Source organism: Vigna umbellata, chromosome 4, assembly GCF_029865625.1.
Source record: "Vigna umbellata cultivar VRB3 chromosome 4, Vumbellata_1.0, whole genome shotgun sequence".
In the NCBI taxonomy this organism is placed as follows: Eukaryota; Viridiplantae; Streptophyta; class Magnoliopsida; order Fabales; family Fabaceae; genus Vigna; species Vigna umbellata.
The window spans coordinates 39,528,179-39,553,898 of NC_142168.1; the positions used below are offsets into that span (position 1 = coordinate 39,528,179).

The 25,720-nt window shown below is 35.7% G+C and overlaps 2 protein-coding genes across 5 annotated transcripts in view; both read right to left on the reverse strand.

The window, feature by feature from the left end:
- Positions 1-2,478: 2,478 nt before the first annotated feature.
- On the reverse strand, positions 2,479-2,853 carry LOC148200148 (uncharacterized). 3 transcript variants are annotated; one of them, XM_088114541.1, is made up of 2 exons: positions 2,744-2,853; positions 2,479-2,644 (listed from the first exon to the last, which is right to left on the reverse strand). In XM_088114541.1, exons 1-2 carry the CDS (start codon positions 2,851-2,853, stop codon positions 2,479-2,481), a joined length of 276 nt encoding a protein of 91 aa, XP_087970667.1. The 3 variants fall into 3 exon arrangements, with proteins under 3 accessions (XP_087970667.1, XP_087970666.1, XP_087970665.1); XM_088114540.1 differs by having other exon boundaries at positions 2,479-2,645; positions 2,733-2,853; XM_088114539.1 differs by having other exon boundaries at positions 2,479-2,853.
- A 3,795-nt stretch (positions 2,854-6,648) lies between these two features.
- LOC148200149 (cleavage stimulation factor subunit 77-like) overlaps positions 6,649-25,720 on the reverse strand; it is a 52,275-nt gene continuing 33,203 nt past the window's right edge. Inside the window, exons 18-23 of one of the 2 annotated variants that reach the window (XM_088111544.1) lie at positions 21,099-21,245; positions 19,532-19,598; positions 19,361-19,456; positions 11,914-12,000; positions 11,088-11,339; positions 6,649-7,296 (exon numbers count right to left, since the gene is read on the reverse strand). In XM_088111544.1, the coding sequence (XP_087967670.1) occupies positions 7,133-7,296; positions 11,088-11,339; positions 11,914-12,000; positions 19,361-19,456; positions 19,532-19,598; positions 21,099-21,245 (813 nt within the window). In that variant the 3' untranslated portion in view covers positions 6,649-7,132. Of the gene's footprint in view, positions 7,297-11,087; positions 11,368-11,913; positions 12,001-19,360; positions 19,457-19,531; positions 19,599-21,098; positions 21,246-25,720 lie in introns of those variants that run through there. The other variant, XM_088111545.1, reaches the window with a different exon arrangement.

A 25,720-nucleotide genomic window follows, 5' to 3' on the forward strand; every position in this document is an offset into this window, starting at 1 on the left:
ACTACTGGGGAGTTATTCAATCTTATATTAATCGATTACGGGTCCCGGGTAATCCATTACAACACCGTTAGTCTGTCCCAGGTTTCCATGCCAGGAACTCTGAAGCTGGTAACACCTTCGTTTCCTCTTCCAAACGCATTATGGTTCACAAAACCTTGCACAATGACCAAGACCGTGCACAACCTTTTAAGAACGCTGAAAAATAACGACCAAACACTACTGGGGAGTTATTTACCCATTTTTGGGTATCGCGGACATACTTTTGGTAAACATTCCCATTTCTGGACTAGTAATCGATTAACTCTCCTGTAATCGATTACAGCTTCCTCAGACCTGGACATTTCATATAACTACCACAATTTCAACTTCCCAGTGCTACCAAACAACAAATGGAATTATTATAGCATTCAAAACTGAACCAACCAGTTTCTTTATCAACAATACCAAAGAAAATTGTTCCAAATACAACTATCCATAATTAAACATAATCCTAATAGTGGAATAATCAGAAATTACATTAATCAATCAAGTTTCGGACTATATCCAGTGTACGGAGTTCTACAAACATGGCTTTTGTAACGTTTTCGACGTACTCTTTCCATCATAACGGTTTCATGGCTGTAAACTCCTCCCTCACAGTCAAAGTTAATGTCAAAATCATGTTGGTTACACGGTGTACTGTAACCACCTTCATCTTTATTATTCCCTTCAAGCAGCTCAGCCTGCAATCTAGATAACTCTTCTTCAAGTTCTTCAATTACACCATCTTGTTCCTCTAAAGCATCATTAATACCTTTTATCAGTTTCATATTCATTGTTGATTTGTCTTCTTTATTCAATTCCTCTCCATTTGAATTAACTGATGCTTTGACACATGTTTCACTGTTTTCTGTCCTTGATGCACCATAATCATCAAGCATCTGCAATTTCATCACAATGACCATTACATAAAACATTCATTCAAACAAATGTAATAAAATGATAAAGTACATACCACACCCGTCTCCATTGCACGTTTAATGAACTTGTCACCAACATTTATATTCATCCAATGCAAAAATCTTGGATATTTATGTACACAAACATTGGAAGGAATGAAACGATCACAAAACCATACCTGAAATACATCATAGACGTCATAATTAGTCATCTCAATTCACAAACAGCAAACAATCCATGGAACAAATTTACCTGGAACACGTATACACAACCATCCACATAAACAGTGGTTGCACCTTTTCCTCTATTCCATGCTGTACAAGCTTTGCACAGACTGCTAAGTAGATAATGGTACACTATACGAGCCCAACAAAAAGTTCCCAGATCACTGATTCTATCAACAATTTCAAACAAAATTGGGAATATTGTTCTGCTACGATTAGGAAACAGTACTTCACTAATTGCTACCAAAATGTACAACCTACAAACATCTATTGAAGGCAACTTTTTGTGTTGCTTAAAAACAAATTCATATACCAAATCCAATTCATATTTTCCATCACCAAAGTACTTGCGACAATGACTTTCACTGAGTTTGTTTTCATTCAATTTAATCTGCTCACCAACCAAACCCAACCCTAGGCATAAGCTGACATCTATTTCCTTGAATTCAACAAATTTATCTCTAAAACTAAAACCACCTCTGTCATCATCCCATCTAATCAGTAAATCGCTCAGAATATTCCTTCCAATCTTAATATTACCATGTAATTCTAAAAACCATCGAAAGTGAGTCTTGGAGATTATGGACTTCTGCTCCTCACTCAATATGTCATTCAAAGAAGCAATACGTTTCGTTTTCAATGAGTGACGAACAAACAGCTGCAAAAAAAAGTGTTTTTTGGTACAAATAACCAACGTAAGTCACAACCCAAAAGCAACACACACCAAAAAAATTACCAACACATGCAACACCAAAATCCCCTCCCCAAAATACGAATACGGAGACACGAAAAAGTTCATACCTTGTTCGAACAACCATTGTCACCGGACGAACCCATTGCACAATAAAATTAACAACTTCCACCAAATCCACACCCAACGACACAACGTTAATCTCTAACTCAAACAAAGAAGACGACTTCACAGAGACACCGAAGGAGACAACGGTGATCTACAACTCAAACAAACAAACCCAATCTCCACAGACATTCAAACCAACAAAAATGGTCACAGGGAAGCGGGACAGAGAGATCTTGAAAACAAACGAAACCCTTACAATGGAGGACGAACAACACTGTTATGAAGACACAAGTTCAAATGATTTTCAAATCCCTAAAATGGAGAGAGAACAGCTTGATAAGGACAGAACTTACAGTTCGAAAATGAAGAGGGCAATTTCGGAATCCTAACTTCTAGCCCCTCCAAATCAGATTTTTCATTACAAATAACATTCAAATTTCGACCGCTTAAAAATTGACACGTGGTGTTGTCAAATTTTTGTCAAATTTGCGTTGTTGGACTATCGCTATCCTATATCTAATCGCTGTCACTGCTGCTACTACCGTCACCATGTTTTTCATGTCCATGCTCATGCTTCTTCTTGTCCTTCTTCTTTTTCTTGTTCTCACCCTTGTCATGTTCATCACCATGGAACTTGTCTTTCATCTTGTCCATAAATCCTTCTTTGTGTCCTTCTTCGTGCCCTTCTTTGTGCCCTTCTTTGTGCCCTTCTTTGTGACCCTTGTTATGCTCATCACCATGCAATTTGTCTTTCATCTTGTCCATAAAGCCCTCTTGCTTGTGTTCGCCTTTGTGTTCACCTTTGTGTTCATCATGGGGGTTTCCTTTATGTTCCTCATCTTTTTTGTGCCCTCCAAAGCTCTCTTCAATCTTGTGCATGATTCCAGACATGGTTTCTTTCTCACTCTTTTTTTAGGCCTTTTGCTTCGGTTTGTTTGTGATATCAGACAACGAAAGAATGTGAAATAAGTGTATTTATAAGGCTAGAAAGGGAGGATAATGACACAAGATTATCTGGTTTTGGCTGGAATTTCGGCAATGTTCGTGTTCGTGATCGTCAACGCTGTGCTATTGATTAGAGAATTTTGGTTTCAAAAATAGATGAGGGGAAAAAATGGTGTTGATCTTGTTTGTGGGGAAAACATATGTGTTCATTCTTTTCTGTGTGCGTGACACGTTTGTGTTTGTAGATGAAACTTGAGGAATTTGTGGTCAACTCATTGTGACGAGGTGATGCAATTATTATATTACCATTTTAATATTTTAATTTACTTAAAAATATTTAGACTAAATTTTACTTATAGTTTTCTTTCTTTTTTTTAGAAAATTTATCATTTTCATAAAATATTGGTTTTATATAATTACTTTTATATTTTAATCAATTAGTTAATATGTTTTCTTATTTAAATAAATATGTTAAATCTAAAGTTGAATTGGATAAATAATCAGTGACAAAAAATTTCAGAAATTAAAGAGAAATAAATAATTTATTCAAATATTTACTATTTTAAATTTTTGAAAAAAATATTTTGTTTATGTTATTTATTTATTAGTTTCTCATTTACATATTAAATTGATATATATATATATATATATGGTTTGCTAACTTAATAACATTTGAAATTTAAATTGTTGAATAACTAAATTGGAAAGAAGAGATAATGCAAAAGAAGCAATGTAGAAAGCGATATCAAGAACTTCAAAAGCAAAGAATGATGAGAATATTTGAAGATATGAAGATATACAAAATTAACTCTACATCGATTATGTGTGATACAAGTGCAACTATATAAATCAAGGTCTAGATGAAGAAAAAGTAAAAGACAAAAGAAAATGAAGAAGTGTTGAAATATTGTCAAATTCATTATTGAAGAGAAAAGATAGAAACACTTTGAAAGATTATATTGACATATTCATCTTTATTAGATAGTGTTATTGGGTTGAGTGTAACCATGGTAAATCCTTCAATGTGTGAAGTAAATCTCATCAGCTTTATTGTGATTCTCCTGCCTGCGTGAGAGAATTATCATTATTGTAATTATGAGTCTTGATCTTAAAGGAGACTAAGAGAGGATACGTAAAGATGTTAGGCATAGGTACGAGTATACTTTTTACCTAGTAGGAATGAGAATGAAACAAAAGTCTCGTACCCATTAGGTATGAAGATAAAGATGCGTATGAATTTTTACTTTGCATATGGGGATGAGATAAAAAAACTCATCCCCACCCTGCTTTGTTTCCATCCTTAAATACAAATGAATATTGTTAGAAACTTCATCATTCTTGGCTAAAGAAAAAATATTATTTAGATTCATAACTACTCCTAACTAAAAAGTCAAATATTGTTTGAAACACAATAACTCTTAACAAAAACTCAAGTATGTGGTTATAAAAGTGTGTGATAAAAAAATTACTAGCTTGCTAACTAAAATAGGTATTATATGCTTATATAAATACAAGCTAAGCTTCACTAATTTAGGTTCCCTATAAACAAAGCAATGTTATTTACAAAACTTTAAGACAGAGAGAGATTTTTGCTTAGAGATTTGATATCACACATTATTGTTGCTTTTAACCTTTCATCATTAAGAAATCTTGTATATGTAGAGATTTAAAGAAAGTAGTCATTGCAAATCCTTTCTCTCTGTAGAGAAATTTTAGAGAATATCTTACTTTTTAGCTCATGTTTATTCATGCATAAATAAGATGTATTAAATGTTTTTCATTAAACATTAAATGCTCTACATGCATCATTAAATGATTACCTTCTTTTCTTGGACCGGTATTCCTCTTCTTGATCCCTTGTACCACACACAAGAATACATGGAATGATAGATATATGAAATAAATGTCATGTTAATGAACTTTTAAAACAACTAAGTTCCTTGACTACTAGGAGCATAATTAGAAGGGGTGCCTCTACTTTAGCTACTTCTTTGACTTTATTTAGTATTTCTCTTTGTCTTGTTGTGTTTACTTTGTTTTATAAACTTTGCTCTTAGCACCTTGTTGGGAGGTATACGCCCACTTAGAGAGAAGAGGGGTAAGTTTAGTCCAAGAAGAGTGGAGCAACCAAGAGAGCTTTTAAGAGGCATGGTTATCATATAGAAGATCAATGTCGCATGAATAACTTGGATAACAAGGAGTCTTTTATGCCACCTTTGGACTCTCACGATGACCTACTTTCTAAAAGATTTTTGTGTATTTGCTAAAAGATCCTTCGGATTACTAACCTTTACCTCTAGGAAAAGGATTGAATATGAGTGTTTATATATGTTTAATATAATAAAAACTATGGATGATATTAATCTCTTTTGTATTAAAAATATATATAAGATACTCTATTCATAATAAAATAAATATAAACTAAGTTCAAAATACAAATAAAAAATAATAATAAATTAACTAAAAATAAGATAAAGATAAATATATCATATCTAAAATTATACATATATTTGTCCAAAAGCATAGCTCTCTTCTTTAATGTCTTCTTCTCGAGTTTTTTAGATTCAAGTGTTGATATTACCACTTTTCTTGGGTGACTCAGTAACCCAAGCAGTGTGATCACCTTTTCTTCCCTTCTCCCCTCTTTTACTCCATTTCATTTTATGTTCTAGTTTATTTTATGTTTTGTGTTTCACACTCGTATTCTTTAGTTCTTTATTTATGATTTCATATTGCTTAATTAAATTCTCTTCTTTCCTCTAAATTCTTGAAAGTGCACGTTCATTTATTTCTAGATAACCATTTGATTATATGTCTAATGGAAGTCTTCCTTGAATTTTCTTCACTTAAATATCATATTAAGAAAAGCTAAAATGAGTCTACATCATCAATAAATAACAGTGTCTAACGCTCTCAATTTTAACATGTCTAATTATTGTAAATTCACCTGTCGTCTGCTTTATGCATTTTACATATAACATCTACCTTTAACACACCTAACATCTAACTCATACATTTTACACCTCTCGTCTAACACTCGACCAACAACACTCGTCTACACAACACCGACACTACATAATCTACCCAATTCAAGTACACATCGTCTATGTGTATTTCCACCTAACATCTACTACACAACTAGAATACCCCACTTTTAACTATATTACACCTTTTAAATAAATAATCCAAAACGTTAACCAAAAAAGAGATTGCAAAATATAAAAAAATACATAAAATATAGTTATTTCTCAATTTTGAAATTCCTTTCTATAAGTTCTAGAATGAGTGTTCCAAATTGGTGAGAGTAGTGTGGTTTTCTTGCATAATCCAATTTAGAAAGATCACCCATATAAGAATGAATTATACCATCCCAAGTGCAATTTTTCCATTTTGATTATACAATTCGTAATTTTAAAAATTATCACTTACGACAGTTATGAATTGCCCTACTATCCAAACACTACTCAATAGTTATACTCAAGAATTCTTTACCACCATTAACGCACAAGGACACTAATGGATGTTTTAGAGGTTGACTGAATTATAAAAACACAGGGCAAAATAGGTATCTTCAAATATATTGGGGGTGTAGAAAGAGAATAACGGGATGAAGGAAGAATCCTATTTTAAATGGAGAATAAGAAATTGGGTTTTAATCTTCAGCATCTCATCATGCTCTATGCAAAGAAAGTGTTTCAAATCTGTGATCCTAATTAATTTGCAAGATGCAAGATTACAGTATGGTGCTAATCATGCTCATAAAATAAATATAGAAAAATGGCCATGAACTGGCACAAATTTTAATATCGACATATTGTAAAATCATGATACTAAAAGTTGAATCCTTCTGTTGTATAGCAAAATAAAAGTGCATATAGTAAATCTTATTTTAGATGACCTAGTTACATCCCTGCAAGGGGAAAATAGTTTCAGAAGACCAATCTCTACTCTGGCAATTATTGACAAGTATCATCCTTCCTTGCAAGTCCATGTTTTTTCGAAGTATCAAACCTCCCAAAAGCTGCGGTTATACTCATGCAAAGATGGTAGTCCTTTTGCGTTGTCAGATTTTAGTAAACATGACAATGGACGAGGCATGAACCCTGAATATACATCATGTTCATAACTTATACATTACGCTATAAGCAAAAGGATAGTGATATATGAGTTCATGGAAGGTCTTTTAATTTACAACAGCCTCCAATAAATGCTTAAAAATATTTTATCAACCAGTGCTGCCAGATAAATCGCCAGAAAATGCACTTCCATATGAAACTGATCCCGTTTGAGAAGCACTGCTGGCTCGAGCTTTCTGATACTGTCGTATCCTGAAAGCATCTCGAGGAAGGGGTTGACTTTGGACAGTAGTGGTATCATCATCCTCTTGCCCTAATCATTTTTACAATAACATATATAAGAGGAGGGAAACTTAACTTTAGAGTAAAAACATAAAGAAAGCTCTAACAGTACAAGTATACACACATTAGAAAAATAGGACAATGAAATTTACAACCACCAGCATTTAGGTATTCTTGGTGGTTTGGTTTTTACATGTACTGTGAACAATATACACGGTTAAATCTAGGCACAAAAGAAAACAATGACCCAAAAAGATGGAGGATTATGAGTAAGCTCATTAAATTTCTGTAAATCTTTCTATATGGTATCATATTACAATTCCTTGCCTTTCGTTACTTGCAAATGGCTCTCAAGTTTAAGTTTGAGGCACCGGTCAAATCCCTCTGCTACTAGGGTGATGGAATTCTTATCTCCCGTTACTTAATCAACTGCATGCTCTAATCTGTCCTCCAATTGCAACATGACTTCGTACTCAATTTTGTACTCTCACAATTTAGGGTAGAATCTTATATTATTATTATGTTGAGAATACAATCCATATATACAAGGCTAGGAAGCTATTTTAAGAAGCAATAATAACTCTTAGACAACCAGATCCCTATGATTCAGGGATATCTCCATTATTCACAATAATTATAATCTGTTAAATAAGGAAAAAAAATATACCTAATAACAAAACAATAATTCTAACATAAATAAATCAGATTCTAACATGTACAAACACACATGACCCCTCAATCTTGTCCATCTTTATTTATTCAATTGCACTTATTTTATTCATGATCTTACTCCAGGTAAAGATAAACTTTTTACCGAGTTTCTCAAATGTATATTTCTTAGTTACCACCTTTGGCAATCTCAGACTATCCATAGGTAAAGGGGGAGAGGGGCATGTTTTGAAGGGAAATCCTACGTTAAAGAAATCTTAATCCACTTTGAAGACATTATGGAACGATTTCAAACAAGAGGCAAGTTTTGTTCTCAAATGGGCCGTAATTAAGGAACTTGGGACCACCTCAAATTCTGGAAATGCTGGATGCCCATGAAGAAGTTGTCCAAGATTTAGCATTGTTACCACCTACCAAACCTCTTGATCACTCCATACACCTACAACAGGGGGCTTCTATTCCTAATTTGATGTCCTAGAAGTATTCCCACCAACAAAAGAATGAGATTGAGTGCTTGGTTCAAGAAATGTTACAAGGGGGCATTATCCGCCAAGCATCAGCCCTTATCCCAACACAATTATCTTGGTCAAGAAGAAAGATGGGGGATGGAGATTTTGTGTGGATTGTAGGGCTTTAAACAAGGTAACCATTCCTAATAAATTTCCTATTGCAGTCATATAGGAATTATTGATGAATTGGTAGAAGCAACCATGTTTTCCAAACTAGACTTAAAATCAGGATACCATCAAATTTTGATGCGGCAACAAGACACTGAGAACACAACTTTCTGCACCACGAAGGCCATTATGAGTTTCTGGTTATACTTTTTGGCTTGACCAATGCTCCAACCACTTTTCAAGCCTTAATGAATCGAATGCCTTTTCTACAAAAATTTGTCCTGGTTTTTTATTTTTATGATATAACTATTTATAGCCCATATTTAGATGTCCATATCAACCATCTGGCAAAGGTGCTAAGGGTGCTGCATCAGAACAAATTGAAACTCAACAAGAAGTGTGTTTTTGGCCAACAACAGTTGGAATATTTGGGCCATATCATATCTGTTAAGAAGTGGACTTTAAGCCTAACTCAACCCCAAAAAACCGGCTTGTAAGGGGAGGTTTACACCCACTTATATACTATAAATTGACCTTATCTCTAATCAATGTGGGACTTCCAGCACACACCCTCACATTGAGGTATATACATCTCGAGCGTGAAACTAGACATTAATGGGTGGTCCGATATTGGCCCGATAGCGGGTGGAACAATATGTCCAACAAACAAAAAATATCGCTAGGTCTAATGGAAACATTATCTCATGGGCAGCCATTTTATCATTCTCACAGACTAGCAAAGTCTAAAATTCCTCACGGATCAAAGATTGTTGACAGAGGAACATTTCATATGGGCCTCCAAACTCATTGGATTCGACTTTGAGATTCGTTTCAGACCTGGAAAGGGACGCCCTCTCTCATAGAAACTATTTTATGGCCATTTCTGTCCTACAACCAGAACAATGGGACTCTTGGGAAGTGGAATCTAAACAGGATGCAAGCATGGTTTCTATGATAAACCCTACATCCCATGAAAGGTATGAGCTCCGACAAGGTCATTTGTTTTGCAAGGGAAAATTGGTGTTACCGAAAGGATCTTCGAGCTTAGTAGCAATTATTAAGGAAATGCATGAGCCCCTACAGGAGGCCATAGTGGTTATTTTCGCACCTTTAAGCACATAGTTAGGGTCCATTACTGGAGGGAATGAAGAGGGACATTAAGGAATGGGTCCAACAATGTGAGGTGTGTCAGAAGAACAAATTTGAAACCCCCGCTCCAACAAGCTTGTTACAGCCTTTACCTATTCCTACACAGGTTTGGTCTGACATTTCTATGGATTTCATCAGTGGCGTACCTAAAGTCCATGGGAAAGACAATTCTGGTGGGGGTAGATCGATTAACCAAATATGCCCACTTTCTTGCACATTTGTTCATCAGAGAAATTGTGTTGCTCCATGACTTTCCCTTTACCATTGTATCCGATAGAGACAACATTTTACTTAGTAATTTTTGGAGAGAGTTGGTTGGCACAAAACTCAAATTCAGCATAGCCTACCATCCCCAATCAGATGGCCAAATAGAGGTAGTGAATCACTGTCTCAAAACCTATTTACGTTGCATGACAGGCTCACATCATAGGAAATGGTCACAATGGTTACCTTGGGCAGAATTATGGTTTAATACTAACTACAGTGCTTCTACACGAATGTCCCCTTTTAAAGCTCTTTGCCAGGACCCTCCAATGTTGTTAAAGGATACTACAATTCCATCCAAGGTACATAGTGTGAATCAGTTACAACAGGTTTTGTTGTCTCAAACTTTTATAAAAGTCTGTGTAGGCGGTTGTTTTGGAAGTTTTTTCTATGCTTTAGTAAATTCTGAAAAGAATAGGAGGAATGGAGAGTCTTATTCTTTCGAATAACCAGAAGTTGAATGTGTGTTGTAATTAGAGAAGATATCTTTAGAATCTTCCTAATTAGAGAAAAGAGATATATAATCTTCTATTTTATTTTGTTTACCTAGTTTTCCTATTTTCCTTTTTAGGAGAATTGGATTGTTACAAATAGAGGATATGAGAATGTATTTTTTATGATTCAGAATATAATAAAATCAGTCCTTTTTTCAACTATGTGTTTGATTTCTTCACATTGGAGGAAACCTGGTGTATTGTTGGAATAAAGATCTACAGTTTCTAAAGCTTATTTCGTTATAGGTCTGAATAACTATCACATATATTGGTTGCAATGGTTGTCATCTATTGTTGACTACTTTACCAACTAGACATTAAGAATGCCTTCTCACATGGAGAGTTGCAACAAGAGGTTTATGGAACAACCTCCAAGTTTCACCATCTTTGACTAATCTCACCTTGTATGTGGCCTTTGACAATTTCTATATGGATTCAAATAGTGTTAAGCATTCATAGTACATGTTCCAATATTGAGAGTAAGGTTATTCCATATTGAAGAGATGTTCCAATAGTCCCACCGCATGGCTCACATACACACAACTCTACATAAGTATATTGCACACATATAAATTAAAATGAACAAACAAGAATGTATCTATAAGATCCTAAATAGATGATGCACATACTGTCTGACTCCTTCCTTTTCCCATATTGCCTATTACTTCCCGGTTTCAAAGACACGCCACTTGCAACAGGGTGAGACTTGCTTGAACCAGAAAGTTCACTAGTAGCAGGAGCATAACCTCCTGGCAACTGTGATGGAATCCCCACTTTCCCAGTTTGCACTTGTGTTGAAATCCCTGTTTTTGTACTTTGTCCTGTTGGTAGATCACTCTGCAAGCAAATTGATAGCACAATATCCACATTTGGTGTTGGGCCTGGAAAATTTAAAACCATATTTTTCAACTGCATTCAAATACAAATAATAAGGAAACAATTTAGTTGTGGTGGTAAGCCCAGAAAAGTAGGTTCGTATATAATTTTTTTCCTTAACCAAGCACTTAGCTTCCACCATTCTGTAATCCATCAAAACTATATTATTTTATGAACACCCTTCTTAAAAACCATGAGAATTCATGGAACATTCATCAAAGCTTATCAAATAAAATCCTGCAGGAAAAACTTCAGTGGCAGTTTCAGTAGATAGCACTATGTATTGACAATCTAAGAATGAAATGGTCCATGGTTGCAGAAACTCCAGAAATGCATTGCTTAAACTCTGTAATAATAATATTCTTAGGGAAATAGACAATATGGATGAAAGAAGAAATAAATTAAAGAACCAAAGAAAAAAAAAAGAGCATTAACATAAACTACCTCTTCATATTGGCTAGTCAAGTAAAACTCACCCTAGTTGGCTTTTCACCAAATGATGACAGATTACATATAAAATTTCAGGAAATACATACAGTAAAATGGATAAGAAATCACTTAAAGAAATTTGTAAAGTACCTTCAACGGCTGGTAGATTTGCCAAAAATGCTACCAAGGCAGGTGGTGTAGCTTTCAGAATTTCATCAAATGCATTAGTTCCTGCACCTGCATCAGTCCAGGTGTAGTAGCATATAGGAAAATTAACTAGCTACCTTTTTCCAAATTGTTAAGGGAGGAAAATGAAATAATATGGAATTAAAAAAAAAAAAAAAAAACAGGAAACAATACTTTGAGGATTTGTCATTTCATTTCTCCATTGTCATATAGGACATATGTCATTTGACATTCTTAAGTCTATGTTTCATTTATTTTCGAAAGAGATTGTTGAGTTATTCAAGTGCGATGCATGTTAGTTTCATCATGCCATATTTATTTGCTTCATTATGATGTATGAGCATGTCCAACAAATTCTAGCGCATCTAGTACTAAATGGTCTGTCTCTTTATTCATGATTGCACTCATGTGACAAGGATTTTCCTCACAAAAGAAAAATCTAAAGTGTTGTTAGTAGGATATTAAGTGTGTGTTCTACTAGAAGTTGTTAGACGTTGCTAGAAGCTATTAGAAGGTTCTAGAGATCTTTTTGTAATTATTACTTTAAGGTTAGAGTTCTCTATATATTGCCGTTGATGTACTATTTCAAATTAATCAATTTTGAATAAAATCTTCTTTCTTTTTGACCCTAGTTGGTGTCAGAGCTCCGATCTTGAGAGTACTGCTTCTTCATTTTTTCTTTGTCATGTTAGTTATAGTTCTTTTTAGGGTTGCCTAAAGTGTACCCATTTCCTTTAACTGTTATCGTTGTTGTGCCCCATCAGCTGTCTGTTGGAGCCACTGCCAAACCTTTGCTCAAGCAATTGCTGGACTTTTTACGAAGTCGTTGTCGGAGCTATTGCCATTCTCGTCGCAATGTCTCTACTGTTGTCATTGCCACCACTGGAACTTGTCATATTACCAAGGAATCCCCATTATTTATTTAAGCATGACAGCTCCACCAAGCAATGTTAATGTTCTAACTTTAGTATTGAATATAGTGAAAAACTATATTTAGATTAATCTCCCTTGTGTTAAATACACACATAGGGTTCTCTATTTATAATAGAAGAAATATGGGCTAAGCCCAAAATACAAATGAGAGATAATAACAAACTAACTAAAAGATAAAAGATATAATATATCTAACACTCCCCCTCAAGCTGGAGCATACAAATTGTATGAACTAAGCTTGAAATAGATGAACTCAGTGTTGAACTAGATGATTTGTCTTCAAGAGTGTGAGGCAAACATAGATGGACTAACAGCAGCTTGTGAAACTTCAACTTCAAAAGTGGATGAAGGAGAGCCGTGTGGACAATGATAAACTGCAAGGACTGATTCCCAATCAATGATGGATGAGTGACGGGATCAACAGTAGTAGCTGAAAGCTAAGAGCTACAAAACTGCAGGGACTACACTAAATCCTCATCAATGATGGATGGGTGACGGGATCAACAGTAGTAGCTGAAATCTACAAAACTGCAGGGACTACACCCATATTTATGTGACTTGCAGTGTCTTGGAAACGTACTCCCCCTTAGTGTGAAGGTGGAAATGTGAAAGATCACAGTTGCTGAACCACTAAAACAAAACAAAATATTAAGCTACAATGCTAAAACAAAGACATCAAGATATGTTGGAGGTCCAAGATTCTTTGCTGGACAACTCCCAAGTGGTGATACTCAGTCGTGTATCACAAGAAGATCGGGCTAAACTCTAGCATCGAACAACGGCAAACAGTGCTAACTCTAGCACCAAACAGCAGCAAACAGTGCTAACTCTAGCACTGAACAGCGGCAAACAGGGCCAAACATCGGGCTAACTCTAGCACCGAAAAGTGGCAAACAGTGCCGAACAGCGGCAAACTAAACGGCGCCGGACAGCGGAAACGATGCCTGGACAGCGATCAATAGTGGCTGGACAGTGGTCAAACGGCGCGGACAGCGAGAAACGGCGCCTGGACAGCGGGAAACAGCGCGTGGACAGCAGCAAACGGCGCGGGACAGCGGCAAACGGCATGGCCAGCGGCGATGGTCTGGTTGGCGAGACCGACTCCGATCATCAAGTTGGGCAGCCATGGCGAGGGAGAAACCCTAGAAATTCAAAGTACTCCGATTGATGCAACGACCACAGATCCAGAAAGAGGGCGAAGAGGCGATCACGGCAGTGCTGATCGGCGGCGGAAAGCTCCGGCGACGCGCCGGCACGTGCGGCGGCAGCGGCGAATCTTGCGGCGGCGCGTGGCGGCGCGTGGGTTCTCCGATCGCCGCGATCTTTGTGCGACGGTGGTCGCCCGGCCGAGACGATTCCGATGGTGTGGTCGCCGGTCGATTCTGGAACTCCGGCGGCGACGGCGGTAGCGGTGGCCGGAGGCGGCGACGGACTGGCCGGAAAGAAGCGGCGGCGACGGTGGAGAGATCTGACTGCACGGTGCTGACTGTGGCACAGATTTAAGAGAAAAAGAAAGAGAGAAGGGTTGCCCACTGAAATTTTAGGGGCTGCCGGCGGCCATGGCGGCCAGCCGCCGGCAGACAGCAGAGACACCAGAAGAAGATCAGAGAACCTGCTCTGATACCATATTGAATATAGTGAAAAACTATATTTAGATTAATCTCCCTTGTGTTAAATACACACATAGGGTTCTCTATTTATAATAGAAGAAATATGGGCTAAGCCCAAAATACAAATGAGAGATAATAACAAACTAACTAAAAGATAAAAGATATAATATATCTAACATTTAGAAATACGTATACTACATGCTGAAATTGAACCTTTGAAATCTCTTAAGGAGGCTATCAATAAGTCACCTTCTAGTATTTGTTCTCTAGCCATGTTGAAAGACTCAATTGTTTTGTTTCATTGTATTAATCATTATGAGAACATAGGATTAACTTTTTCTTACACTACTATATTATTTCTTGTTTCCTACAAATTCTCAAAAATCTAATAAGTTGTGACACTCATAGTGATGTTGGACAAGTGTGGATGAAACATCAATGAACTTGAGGAGGATCCATGAGACAGAATGGAAACAATGTTGAACATGGAGATTGGGAAACGAATATAAACCATCAACCCCAATAGTGCCTTTGAGATGGATTTCATGGGTGGCGTGAGATTTAACACAACAATAGTGAGGATAAAATTCAAATGGCATTTATCAGGGGCAAACTTACTGTCACAAAGGAGATATTTGGTAGTTGTTGGAAGTCCCACATTGCCTAGTGCTAGTTTACTTGAATGGATGCAATCCTCACCTTACAAGCCGGTTTTGTGAGGTTAAGTTAAGCTTAAAATTCACTTCTTAACACGGTATCAAAGCCATGGGTTTAAACTTATCCTAACAAGATTTGTTATTTGTTGGGTTAATTATTCCACCTGCTATCTAACCATCCATTAATGTCTAGTCACATGTTCAAGATGTATATTAGCATGAGGGGGGATGTTTTGGAAGTCCCACATTGACTAGTGTCAGTTTACCATATATAAGTGGATGCAAACCTCACCTTACAAGTTAGTTTTGTGTGATTGAATTAGACTTAAAGTTCACTTCTTAACAATAGTGATAGAAAGAAAAATTTGAGTTGGTAGGATGGCTAAAACACGTAGAAGTAGAACTAAGAACATTCAAACCTTTACCATTGCCAATGTAAATTTGATCAAATTGCTTGAACTGTTGAATATTTTGAGAGTCTCCAATAACATGGAAGAAGGCTCTAGAATCAGGGATCCAAGTAGTAGCAGGATCAGGAGTGGAGGTAAGACAGGTAGAACAAGGAGCTAGCACGAGTGGCCAAAAAAGGGGATTGAGATGAAGGATTGGAGGTTGTGGCCGAGATGTGGAAAGGTTGATTAGTGGCTCAATCATAGAGAATCAAAGATTCATAGGGTTGATACACTAAATCAAAACAAAAAAATCATACATTAGAAGTGTGACCATATTTGAGGCAGATCTAACATTGAAAGTTAGTGAGACAACCACCACGACCATATCCACGAGAACTATGGGCACCACCGAGTAATGGATTGAAGGAGGAAAAAGGTTTTTCCAGTGTTGCTTGGTGGATAACTTATGAGCAAGGAGAGCCTCCACCTCAATGATCAAAGGTGTTTCAAACTTAATTTCAAAAACTGAAATGACTACAACATATTTTGGTAGAAGACCTTCAAGAATAGAATCAACTCATCAGGTTTTACTAGTCACCAATGCCAGCATGAGTTGACCCAAAAACTCCGACTTGGACTTGTTCTTAAGGGACTTGTTCAACCTGCTAGGTAATTGGATTCATCTAATTTAATACCATAGAAATTGGAAAAAAACTGGGTGGGGATGGGAGGGAATTTGGATCAGCAATTATGGACAACAACTGGATCTCAATACCATTTTAGAGTTTGATCACAAAGAGGAAATGCATAATCTGGAATCCATGAATAGTCAGTCTTGTGACTGCAAATATACAAAAAATTAAGTGTAGTACATTGTCATTGAAAAGGAATTACATGCTATTGATGAAGTGGCACTTACTGACGGTTAATAAACATCTATTGATGGTTACGAAACAGTGTAACCTACTAATAACTACAACAACTAAAAATAAAGTATGGAGCAGTCCAGAGCAGTGATGAAGTGGCACAACCATTACAAGGTTAATTAAAAAATAAAATCTAACTTAGATATAGCACTAATAAAGTGCACATTGACACAGATTATGCAGGGTTTGTTACAGATAGGAAATCCACCTCAGGATATTCAGTAACTTGGAGAAGAAATAAAATGTCATTGCAAGGTCTTGTGCAAAGACTAGATTTTGAGCTATGGTACATGTAGTGTGTGAATTATGGTTGATAAATATTCTAAATGATCTTAAAGTTGCATCAGCTATTAGCATTACTCACAATCCAGTTCAACATGATATGACCAAACACAAAGATAGATTGACACTTTATTCAAAAGAACTTCAATAGTGAATCTTCAATCTGTTAGATTCTGGCATTTTCATCTTTGTCTTGTTTTCGCATTCTTCTTTGATTTTTTTTATTTATGCTATGGGAGGAATCAAATTGATAAATGATCAAACTCTATTCTGGATAGGATTGTATCATATGGACAACTATCAACTGCACTGAGGTCGCCTCCTTCTCCTCTTTCAGTATTCGTGCTTATTGCCTTGATGGGAGAACCTTGGTTTTTTAGGGTTTTTTTTCTCTCTCCATGGCTTCTTCCTCTGCCTCTTCTAATAGCAGAGACCAATTTGCTCTTTTCAATGAATTTTTCAAATGGTATAAGGATCATCAAAACTATAGTTCCACTATTTCTATTGCAGGCCCAAGTATATCTTTTGTTGGCCTAACTCAAACTTCTTCTCTTGAACCTTGGGTTCTTAACTCAAGTTCCACAGATCATATACTGGTAACAAATCTTTGTTTTCTTCTTAATCCTCTTCGGATAATTTACCTAAGGTTACAATGGTCGATGGGTCTAAGGTCTTATCTCGTGGTGTTGGTATTGTTAATCTTTTTTCATCTTTAACCATTGATAATGTTGTTTATGTCCCTAGGTCCCCCTTTAACTTATTATCCATTAGTTGTCTAACCTGTTCTCTTGATTGTGTTATTTCTTTCACCAAAAATTTTGTTTGTTTATAGGACCGGAGTTCAATATAGATAATTTGCATCGAATGTGAGTCTCATGGCCTTTATCATCTTCATCCTTCTACATATGTTGGCACAGTTATGGAGTCTCCATCCTTTCATACTTTGTTAGGTCATCCTAGTCTTGCCAGATTGTAGCAACTTGTTCCAAGTTTGTCAAATTTATCTAATTTATTATGAATCATGTTAGTTAGGGAAACATAGTCGTAATTCCTTTTCTCGGAGTGCCTCATAACATGCTTCGTCACCTTTTGCATTAGTTCACTCTAACATTTGGGGACCTAGTCGTACTAAGTCTAATTTAGATTTTCAGTATTTTATTACTTTTTATTGATGATTATTCCATATACACTTTGTTGTTTTTGATGAAAAATTGTTCTAAATTATTTTTTACATTTTAATCCTTTTATAACGAAATTAAAATTCAGATTGAAATCTCTATTCAAACTTTGTGAAGTGATAATGGTAGTGAGTACCTTTCTCATTCTTTTAAACATTTTATGACTTCTTATGGCATTTTTCATCAAACTTCATGCGCTTATACACCTCAACAAAATGGGGTGGCTAAGCGCAAAAATAGATATCTTGTTGAAACAACTCGCACATTTTAATTCATGGTGAGGTTGCTTAATTTTTTGGGGTGATGTTATTCTTACTACATGTTACCTTTAATCTTGGTCTTGATAAGTTATCTCCTAGATCACACAAATGTGATTTTTTTGGATTTACTCAATCAAAAATAGGATATAGGTGGTTCTCTCTTTCTCTTAACCACTATTTTATTTCCACAGTTGCCACCTTCAATGAGTCTTCTTTTTAATTTAAGGATCCTTCTCCTTCTTCTGATGTGTTTGCATCCACTACGGTTAATATTCCTATTGTCTGGGATCCTCCAGTTGTGCTTAGTCCACCATTAAATTCTCCTCCACTACTACTTCAGGTTTATAGTTGAAGATATCATTCCCAACAACCACCAAGTGACTCACTTCAAGTACCAACTATTTTGTCTCCTCCATAAAGATATACGTTTTACTCATAATCACTCTCCACATTATATTGCTTTGAGTTACCATAAATTATCTTCACCTTTTTATACATGCCTTTCATTATTTCTTTTGTGTCCATTCCTAAATCTATGAGTGGTGCCTTACCATTTCTAATTAGTGTCAAGCCTTGCTAGATGAACTAAGTGCTCTTCAAAATAATGGAACTTGAGAGCTCGTCCTATTTGGAAAATTTGTTGTTGGTTGCAGGTGGGATTTTGCTATCAAAGTTAGTCCTGAAGGTACTATTAATTACCTTAAAGCTCGATTTATGACCAAAGGTTACCCATAAATTTTAGGATTGAATTATGGTGATATTTTTTTCTCTAGTGGAAAAAATGGTTTTTGTTCGTTTATTTCTAGCCATGACAACTCTTCAAAAATGGCCTCTTTATTAACTTGATGTGAAAAATGTTTTCCTCAATGGAGATTTGCAGGAAGAAATTTATATGAAGAAACCTTCCGGACTTGTTTAAAGGGAGTTTTCGAAACTAGGATAATTGATTCCTTATTATTAGGCAATTATTTATTATTTTTTATTTTGTAAATTGGTATAAATACATACCATGTGGTCTGTGCTAGACAAACAACATTTAAATAACGCTTTCTATATCTCTATTCATATATAAATCAGTATGTGTGGGTGGGATTAAACCCACATTATTCCTGTAACTTTATAAAATGCTTATTGCTAAAAAGTAATCAAATTTTAAATAGGATGGGTTATGTACCAGGTGTATGCTTCGGATCATAGATCACCATCTTTGAAGTATCGGGATAAACGATCTTTGGTGATGTAGTTGAAATGTTTGTCATAGATGCCTTATCTGCATTACCATTTCAGCATTCACCATATAGTAATATGTAAAAACTAAACGTTTGAATGAATATAATGTCAGTACCTATAAGAATCGTTCCATTAGCCAAAATACACTTCTCTACTTTCTTATTGATACTTTTGGTAATCCACTGAAGAGATAGAAATGAAAATTGAATTACTGAATAGAACACAAAAACAGAACAATTCAAGAGAGGCAGGCTAATGTTGGCAAACTAGTAAAGGAAAATGGTATAGATTAGTGATTTGATGACGACTAATACAATCATCACGTTAAAATCTAATCATTTGCAATCCATATTACACAAATTGCTACAACTGGGCAAGCCAATGAAGTTGTATCCTTGGATGAATTGTAAGTCAATTGTGATTTCACATCACAACACAAATTACAAAATTTAGCTTTTCATTAATTTTGCTTTAATCATTTCACATAAAAGAAATTGAAGAGTTATAGACACATAAAATATGAAAATAAATTGGAGTATGACTAAATACTTAATATCCCGATGTTCTACTTTTATTCATTCGTCTAAAGAGGTTGACAATTACACTCACTTATTCTGTACACTACACAACACGATTTTATTCTGTTTTCCGTTCTCTAATATAGAAGCTTCACACAATCATTCATGCATGATTCAGTTTTGTAAGACATATAATAAGTTCTTTTGTCAATACCTAATTTAACATTATCATTACTCAACATCATTTATGTGATAACTTTGACTTACCTTTCAATATTTTAACCCTACAATTAACAATTCAAGATTTAAAATTTTCACTTGTGATTCATGATTTTATGTCCTTGATGATCATGCACATTATTAATATAGGGATAAAGTCCAACAGGTCGGTTCAATTTGAAAGGATCAAAGCAATTTCATTAAAATGACTTAGTGATTCATGATTTGACATAATAGATGATATGCACATTGTTAATATAGAGATAGAGTCCAACAGGTTGGTTCAATTCGAAAGGATCAAAGCACTGTCATTAAAATGCGTAGGTCGATCAATTTCCCTTGTTAACAATTTGCAACATCATAGACTAGTCCTGGTTTCATAATATTGGCATATCCCACATTGACTACCAAAATGACCAAAACAATGTGTATAGGGTTAAACCCTCACCTCCATGAGCTAGCTTTCGGAATTTTGCAATATGACGAGAGAAGCCTAAGATCAGAACCGATTAAAATATCTTATAGAGAATATTCCCTTTAATTTTATTAAACTCATTAGGCTTTTGAACACAAACATCCCTTATTCATATGCTTTAGTTCAAAATTCGCATTTGTATCTCAATACTTAATACTTAATAATTCCTCCAGACCATTTACTAAATAGGCACAACCAAAGGTAAAAAGGCACAGCCAGTGACAAGTTCTAAATAAAAATTTATCAGTGATTCTTGATGCACTATTCTTCTGTGTAAAGGTTGAACTTCCACACAGTATATGGTAGGCCTAGGTATTGTCTACCATTAAAGCTTAAAAGGTGTTTGAGTGATGAGCCATATTAGATATAAAACCATTTGAGTCTTCACCCAATGACTTAAGCCTATTGGAGAGTTAGTGCTTGACCACAAGCATACTATTTATCTCAAAAAATATACAATTGAGTTGTACCTCTTGCCGAGCTAAATGATCAAGATCATTAGAAGAGCACGGCCACAAATCCATGAAACTGTATCGTGATACAATGTCTTGCAGAGAACTCTCTAATGCTGTTCCATCTTCAGCTCCAGAAAGTGCTTCTTTCCTTCTTTGCTCAACCTACATAATTTGACAAGGATAAATCATAAATTACAGGCTGATTACAGCCCTTCCATGTTTAATCCATTCTACAGTCATGAGCAACTACAAAAGTACACTCATTAGAATATTTTAGAAAAGGTACATATCATGGACATGATTTTAAAAGCATTTTCTTGCCACCCTCAAGAACTTATTTCAAGAAATGTTATTATTAAATGGACTTTAAGCCTAACTCAACCTTACAAGAAATCCTTCTTTGCTCAACCTACATAATTTGACAAGGATAAATCATAAATTACAGGCTGATTACAGCCCTTCCATGTTTAATCCATTCTACAGTCATAAGCAACTACAAAAGTACACTCATTAGAATTTTTTAGAAAAGGTACATATCATGGACATGATTTTAAAAGCATTTTTTTGCCACCCTCAAGAACTTATTTTTAGAAATGTTATTGTTAAGAAGTGGACTTTAAGCCTAACTTAACCCCACAAGAAAGTGCTTCTTTCCTTCTTTGCTCAACCTACATAATTTGACAAGGATAAATCATAAATTACAGGTTGATTACAGCCCTTCCATGTTTAATCCATTCTACAGTCATAAGCAACTACAAAAGTACACTCATTAGAATGTTTTAGAAAAGGTTGATTACAGCCCTTCCATGTACATATCATGGACATGATTTTAAAAGCATTTTCTTGCCACCCTCAAGAACTTATTTCTAGAAATGTTATTGTTAAAAAGTGGACTTTAAGCCTAACTCAACCCCACAAAACCGGCTTGTAAGATGAGGTTTGCACCCCCCTTATATACTATAAATTAACCTTATTTTTAGTTTATGTGGGACTTCCAACACACACCCCTCACGCCGAGGTATATACATCTTGAGCGTAGACTAGATATTAATGGATTTCCGATAATGGCACGATAGCGGGTGGAACAATATGTTCACACAAATCTCGCTAGGATAGGCTCTAATTTGGCTTTGATACCATGTTTACAGATAATCCTATCAAACTATGATGTAGAAACATCTAATCTACTATCAAATTCCAATTGCAATCTGCACAAAAAAAAGAACTTCCCAACAAAAAGCAGATAAAGCAAAAGGAACAAAAAGTAGAGTTTTCACAGTTTTCGGAGACTATTCTCATGGGTCAGTCAAAGTCTACCCCTTCCAGCCGCCACCTTGGCCGAGGAAAATTCATCCCACAAGCTTCGGCAACTTCCAATAAACTAAGATTACTAAGATCTTCTCTCTTACTATTTTAGATTATTGAACCTTAATTTGAAGATCTAACTTTTTTCTAGTAAAACATAATAATAATAAAATATATAATCAACTAGAGTGATGATTAAAGTGCAATAATATTAGAAAAATATTTAAAAATAATATATAATATGATAACTAATAATAATATTATACTAAAAAATATAAAAAAAAATTATAACCTCATATATCAATAAATCATTATCTTATTTATAAATATTTTAACAAAACTTATACGAAGTAAACTCTTACCAATTTACGATTCGAGTCCACGATCTAAGTTTATGAAGCTTTCGCGAGTTTACATAAACTCTCAAGTTTGATAACCTTGGTTATATCTCAAAGGAAGTATGCATTGGATATTTTAGCGGAAAACGGGTCAATGAACTCAAAATCTTGACACACCCATAGATCCCAATACCAAACTCCTACCAAGAGGAGCCTCTCTCGGATCTTGAGAAGTACACAATATTAGTTGGAAAATTAAATTATATTATTGTTATTCGTCCTAAAATTTCCTTTGAGGTCACTTTGGTGAATCAATTTCTTAATTCCTTATGTATAGATCATTGGAATGTAGTCATTTGTATATTAAAGTACATTAAAGGATCTCCTAAAAAAGGTTTGCTATATGGTCATTGTACTAATACTAAAGTTGTCTGCCATTCAAATGTTGATTGTGCAGGATCTCCTTTTGTTTGAAGATCTACTTCTGAATATTGTGAATCAGTGGAGGTAACTTGATTTCTTGGAAGAGCAAGAAACAATTTATTGTAGCAAGATCTAGTGCAGAATCAGAATATAGAACTATGACATTAGGCACTTGTGTACATGTTTGACTTAAACAATTACTTAAAAGAATTTCAATTTGGAGATGTCACTCAAATGACACTTGTATACAACAATGAAGTTGCTCAAGTGAGATTGATTGTTATTTTATTCAAAAAAAGATTTTATTTGGAGACATAGAGACTGAGTTTGTTAACTCAAGTGATTGGTTAGCAAAATATTTTCACTAAATATTTTTGGAGACTTAGAATTGAATATATTTCTAACAAACTTAGTACATACGATTTATATGTATCAGTTTGAGGGGAAATGTTAGATATAACAAGCTTAGGCTCATCCTTTTATATTTTTCTATTTATAAATGCATAACCTTACGTGGTTAATACACATTAGGGTTTTTGTTAGGATATAGGATGATAGAATAGATGGGTTTAGAAGTTAAGGGTATGGGGGTGTCGGTTGTAAAGGGGGGAGCGGGTCAGAGCTGCTATAAATAGAGCTCTTGTAACTCTGTAGGGGGTATCGAATATTCATTGCCATGGCCGCTCTTCGACAATGGCCTCTTTACCAACTTGATGTCAAAAATGCTTTCCTTAATGGTGATTTGCATGAAGAAATTTATATGGAGCAACCGCCTGGCTCTGTTGCTCAGGGGGAGTCATCTGGATTGGTATGTCAGTTTCGCAAATTCTTATATGGCCTAAAACAGTCTCCTCGGGCCTGGTTTGGTAAATTCAGCTGTGTTGTTCAACAATTTGGTATGTCTCGCAGTGAAGCGGATCATTCAGTGTTCTATCGCCACTCAAGTGTTGGATGTATCTACTTAATAGTGTATGTCGATGATATTGTTCTCACAGGAAGCGACTATCTTGGCATCTCTCAGATGAAACAACACCTTTGTCATCATTTTCAAGCCAAAGATATTGGCAAACTCTGGTACTTTTTGGGTATTGAAGTAGCACAATCCAATGCTGGTATTGTCATATCTCAGAGGAAGTATGCGTTAGACATCTTGGAGGAAACAGGGTTAATGAACTCTAAATCTGTTGAGACACCTATGGACCCTAACATCAAACTCCTACCAAATCAGGGGGAGCCTTTCTCAGATCCTGAACGGTACAGAAGATTAGTTGGTAAATTAAACTATCTTACTGTTACGCGTCCTGACATTTCCTTCGCAGTTAGTGTGGTGAGTCAATTTCTAAACTCCTCATGTGAAGACCATTGGGATGCAGTTGTTCGCATACTGAAGTATATTAAAGGATCACCTGGAAAAGGTTTGCTATATTGTCCTAACAACGATACAAAAATCGTTTGCTATTCAGATGTTGATTGGGCTGGTTCCCCTTCTGATAGGAGGTCTACTTCTGGATATTGTGTCTCTATTGGTGGCAACCTGATATCTTGGAAAAGTAAGAAGCAAAGTGTTGTGGCAAGGTCCAGCGCAGAAGCAGAATATAGAGCTATGGCATCTGCTACTTGTGAGCTTGTGTGGCTTAAACAATTACTTAGTGAATTGAAATTTGGAGATGTCACTCACATGACACTTATATGTGATAATCAAGTTGTTATTCATATTAGCTCTAACCCTGTCTTCCATGAGAGAACCAAGCACATTGAAGTTGATTATAATTTTATTAGAGAAAAAATCATATCCGGAGATATCAAGACTGAGTTCGTTAACTCAAGCAACCAGTTGGCAGACATATTCACCAAGTCCTTACGAGGACCTAGAATTGACTATCTTTGCAACAAGCTTGGAACATATGATTTATATGCTCCAGCTTGAGGGGGAGTGTTAGATGTTAAGTTGTGTGTTTATGTTAATTGGGCTCAGCCCATTCTGTATTTAGGGTTTAACCCTTATCTTACATTATAAATAAACTACAGTTTGATAGGGGGCCAAACGGGTATGGTTTTGACCATTAAAGGACAAAACTCAAACGGGGTTGCCCATTATAGGACGAAACCGAACGGTGTTGACCAATAAAGGACAGAACCGAACGGTATTGACTAGGGTGTTCAATCAAGGAGGGAAGAAGGTATTCAGCAAGGGGGATCCAACACTAGCTAGAAGGTGAGGGGAGCAAGAAGCTTTGTTAGAAATAAAGGAAGTAGAACCGTGGACCTTGGTGTGGGATTTGGGGGTGATAGGAAGGAAAGAGGAAGAATGGAAGATAATGGAGGAGGAATTGCCACAACCTAAGCCTCCCGACCTGAATTGGTGGGCAGTAGCCAGTGGATTCTCTTCAGATGATAACAAGATGATGAAGAGGAGCCAAGAGACCAAATTTTACGATTCTAACCTTGAGGACAAGGTTGTTCTGCAGCGGGGTGTAATGTTAGGATATAGGATGATAGAATAGATGGGTTTAGAAGTTAAGGGTATGGGGGTATCGGTTGTAAAGGGGGGAGCGGGTCAAAGCTGCTATA